The 4,696-nt window shown below is 42.2% G+C and overlaps 1 protein-coding gene across 1 annotated transcript; it reads left to right on the top strand.

Moving 5' to 3' along the window:
* Positions 1-852: 852 nt before the first annotated feature.
* Positions 853-3,452, top strand: rdh14b (retinol dehydrogenase 14b). The gene is made up of 2 exons (XM_084001135.1): positions 853-1,263; positions 2,616-3,452. Exons 1-2 carry the CDS (start codon positions 907-909, stop codon positions 3,231-3,233), a joined length of 975 nt encoding a protein of 324 aa, XP_083857261.1. The 5' UTR covers positions 853-906; the 3' UTR covers positions 3,234-3,452.
* The last annotated feature ends 1,244 nt before the right edge of the window (positions 3,453-4,696 follow it).

A 4,696-nucleotide genomic window follows, 5' to 3' on the forward strand; every position in this document is an offset into this window, starting at 1 on the left:
TGAATAATAAAAGCATATATAATTTACTCTGTGTGAAGAAACATTTTTAAACTGGTGTTATGTTGTAATTAGTGAATTATCTAACGTGATTTGGTTAACTGAAGATACACCGGAAGTAGTTGGCGCAGCTAACGTGGCTAGCTTAGTTAGCTTGCTAGTTTGGGCTACTTACTTTGCTCCTTTGCCGCCGTTGAAGTGTTTGGTAACTTTACTGTCTGCCTTTATTTATTTAATAGCAGCCGTATGTTCGTTTTGAAAACTACAAAAAAAAACACGATAAAACAAATGACTACAATATTTTGTGCCCCGCTGGTAGTTAAGCTCAAGGGGGTGGATCTGACTACACGCAGGCGTAGCTCACAGTCGGCCATATGAGGACGGGCAACTTGCTCTGACTCTGGCTGCAGTTACAGTGCAGTAGATATGTGATCCAGTCATCTGCACTAAAAAAACGATTCATAACTCTGTGTAAAATAAATCAATATGTAGCTATTACTTTAACTATTTGCATAATGTCACTAAAATGTTACTTTTACAAAAAAATATATATTATTAAAATTATCCGTGATTCTAAATATGCTGCATCATAACTGCATAAACGTTCATAAAAATCAAACCGTTTTGAAATCGGACAAAAACTGAGTAAGTTGTGGTCATTATAGCAGAATATGCACCATAGGCTTAATGCTCTGAGGGAGAGAGTTGCCCGTTCCAAGATGGCCGCCGTACTGGCTACGCCGTGTCTTTGGGAAACAGCTGGGGGTGAGTCATCTAGTTCTTATATATATCTATGGTTAAGCTAACAACTTGCATAGCAACTGTTTCCGGGTTGGTTCTGTAACTAGGACACACTGGACCGTGCATCTACTCCTACTCCTCTCTGACCTGTGATCTGTCCCCGTCTTCATGTCGACTGCGGTGCTAGTTGCCGCTGTTGTCGGCGGAGGGGTCCTGTTCCTAATGCGCCGTTTGTTCCCCAGTCAGAAATCCGTAAAGCAGCTGCTCCGGTATCCAGCCGACACTATGCGGGGAAAGACAGTCGTCGTGACCGGGGCTAACTGCGGGATAGGCAAGGCCCTCGCCGCGGAGCTGCTGAAGCTCCGAGCCCGGGTCATCATGGCCTGTCGGGACCGGAGCAGCGCCGAGGAAGCGGCCGAGGACATCAAGAGACAAGCGGGACCAGAGCAAGGGGAGGTGGTGATAAAACACCTTGACCTCGCTTCTCTAGGATCAGTCCGGAGGTTTTGTGAGGAAATCAAAGAAGTAAGTTGTTGTTGTGATGTTTTGGGGGATAAGTTCAGACAGTTTCTCTCAAGCTGAGTGGACTGTTTGTTTACCAGCTACAGTGGAGTTTAGCTTTTGAAATGACTGCTGTCTGGTTCCTTCCTGCGATTATTGTATCTGGTACAAAGGAGAGTGTTACCAGTACTTTCTCTGGAAGGGGCTGTCCGTGGTGCTGAACTTTAGTAGGCTACTACCCATATAACAACAGTACCCCCTTCTCCTTATCTGCAGTACTACCCCTATACCTTTATCATTACCCCTCACCTGAAGTACTTTCCCTTACCTGAAGTACTATCCCTTAACTTCAGTACTACCCATTATCTTCGGTACCACACCCAATCACTTCTTTTCCACCCACCCCTTACCTTCGATAGCTACTGCTCCTGAACTCCAATAGCAACTGCCCACTTACCAATAGTTAACTAAAATAAGTTTTCACAATTAGTTTAAATAACCAAGATGGAAAATCTGAACTTATGATCAAAACCAAAATTATTGTTACTTGGACTTCATTTGAGGTCATCCTTTGGTCTGAAATAAATAATCGTTTTGTATAAGAAAATGTCCAACATAGTTTTCTGAGACCCGAATAAAAGTTTCACAGGTTTCTTGTTTACCAACAGTCAAAATGCACAAAATATTAGATGATGTTAATCAACTAATCAAGTCATAAACTAAACACTGTAGCTGTACACTCAATATATGAAGCATTTAGATCGGTTTAATTATTAGCTATACAGACAGATTTTTTTTAACACCCTCTACTCTAGTAGTTAATTTAAACTTTATAAATTTTACCATTTAATCTAGTCAATGGTGTCATGTAAATTACTTTTCATTTATGGCTGCATTTTAATAGGACTTCTAGATTCATCTCACAATTAATCCCAGGTGTATGCTGTATGGCAGGCCTCTAGATTTCCAGACCTTCCAGACCTAACATCATATAATGTTACTTGTGTTTTCTAGGAGTATTTCTCTAAAATATCATCAATATAAAGTATCGTCATCATGGCATACCAACATGTACCTCACCTCACCACTGGGTGTCAGGATGTTCCCAAAAGACCCGTTTATTGTCAACCAAAGGGTCCTTAGATGATAATGATTAATAATGAGTGCTTAAATAAAGGCAGATACAGCGTAATGGTATGCCAGTAAAGGATGTGTATGTTTAAACACAAAGACGGTGGTAGCCTCATTTGTAGGCAAATATACTGTATAATGAATTGTTTTACATAATCAAAGCTATTTCTCATATGAAGGCATAACCAGTTCCTTCCTTACCAGATTCTGTCATTAAGTCTTAAATGGTCTAAATGTCTTTTTAGGAGGAGTCCAAGATTGACGTGCTCGTCAACAACGCAGGTATCTACCAGTGTCCTTACACAAAGACCGAGGATGGTTTCGAGATGCAGCTCGGTGTGAACCACCTGGGCCACTTCCTCCTCACTCATCTCCTGCTGGACCTCCTGAAGACCTCCACTCCCAGCCGCATTGTCGTGGTTTCCTCTAAGCTCTACAAGTACGGCCAGATCAACTTTGACGACCTGAACAGTGAAAATAACTACAACAAGTCTTTCTGCTACAGTCAGAGCAAATTGGCCAACCTGCTGTTCACACTCGAACTGGCTCAGCGGCTGGAGGGCACGGGGGTCACGGTCAACGCTCTCACCCCGGGCATCGTGAGGACCAGACTAGGCCGGCATGTTCAAATCCCTTTCCTGGCAAAGCCGCTGTTCTACCTCGCCTCACTGATCTTTTTCAAGAGTCCACTCGAGGGGGCCCAGACTCCTCTCTATCTGGCCTGCTCCCCAGAGGTGGAGGGAGTGTCGGGGAAGTGTTTCGCTAACTGTGAGGAGGAGGAGCTGATGGTCAAAGCTACAGATGAGCAGGCAGCCAAGAAGCTGTGGGACATAAGCAGCAGGATGGTGGGACTCACTAACTAAGCAGAGTCCTGGTCGGCGGACGGCGTTTCAGGGGACTTTCGTACTCTTGAACAAGATAATTAATCCCTAGCAGCCCCACAGACTCTGCACAGGGAGGAGATGGCTTGTGAAAAGACCAATTGCCACCTTTGGGATAAAATCGTGAATTGACTGACATTGTGCCAGTGAAGTGTGTGAATTAGGTCTTAGATTTTAGACAATGTGAAAAATTAAAAAGATGTTTCTGTAAAACTGACGTTCCTCCACTTACACGAAGAACTTACATGAACTTGTAAGAACCAGGAATGTAGGTCTAAACAGGAGAGTGCACATACTTCACTTAAAACTATACTCCAGCTGTTTAAAATGATGTTTCCATTAAGCTAAAGAGATGATACCATCAGAGTTAAGCTTCAGACGACTTCCTTCAGAGCCACAGACGACATTATACAGCTTTTTCTAGAGGCTACGTTGTGCTTGTGATAAATTAGCTAACTTTAATGCGTAAAATTGGTGGAGTGCCTCTTCAATTGTACATTTCCCATTTAAAGTTAAGACTCTCATATTGTAATATAGCAAATATGGAAGTACCTCAGTGCCAAAAACATGCTAAAATATTTCCTCATGAATATAAAACCTAGATAGCACCTTGCTCTTATGCCACTGACCAAGATTTACACACACATCACGATCAAAAGGAGTGAATTCATCTCATAGCATTTCATCAAAGCCGAGCTGAGCTGTCACATTTTCCTCCACTGTGAGGTCACATTATTGCTTGTGCTGTGCAAATCCTCGGAGCGGAGTGAGGAGCGTATCCATTTCTGGTTCAGCTATGGCGTTTGAATGCCAGATTTGTGCATACTTTAGCATGTTTTTTTTTTTGTTTTTTTTGCCGTGTATAAAGCGAGGAGGCAGGAGGGGGCAGCTGTTAATCTAGTTTCCCTCTCCTGGTGTGTTTGAAGTGTAAATGCTCTCTGCTGTGTCTGGAGGAGCTGGGACAATAATAAGGTCGACAATGCAGATCAGTGAGCTGCTGCTTCGCTGTGGCTCCCTCCTGTGGATGGACTCAGCCTCACATGTAAATGTCCTCCTCCCTCAGCAGGTGAAGTAGAGGAGAGGGAGGAGATGAAGCAACACATATAATGTGAAATTCAGATGCTCAAGAATAAATGAAGACTGAATGTACTGTATGTGCTAATAAACAAGGCAGATGATGAACTAAATATGAAGTTGCAGATGACTGTTATTTCCATCATACATCACTGATTATTCTCACACCTCATCATTATGTGTGAAACATTTGAAAATCGAATTTTCCTGAAGCCCAGAGAGAAATCTTGTTAGTCAGTTATTTGATAGTTTGATAGTTATTTGATTTCAAGACAAAAATGTCAATTTTTTTCTAATTTAGCTTTGTGTTGTTGACATATTTTTGATTTTTCTGACATTTTGCTGAGCAAACAACTAGAAAATAAAATTGC

This window comes from Trachurus trachurus (genome assembly GCF_905171665.1).
Source record: "Trachurus trachurus genome assembly, chromosome: 24".
Lineage (NCBI taxonomy): Eukaryota > Metazoa > Chordata > Actinopteri > Carangiformes > Carangidae > Trachurus > Trachurus trachurus.

Coding starts and splice junctions, on each gene's coding strand:
- rdh14b (XM_084001135.1), top strand. CDS start 907: ATGTCGACTGCGGTGCTAGTTGCCGCTGTTGTCGGCGGAGGGGTCCTG. Junction 1,264..2,615: donor TTTGTGAGGAAATCAAAGAA/GTAAGTTGTTGT, acceptor ATGTCTTTTTAG/GAGGAGTCCAAGATTGACGT.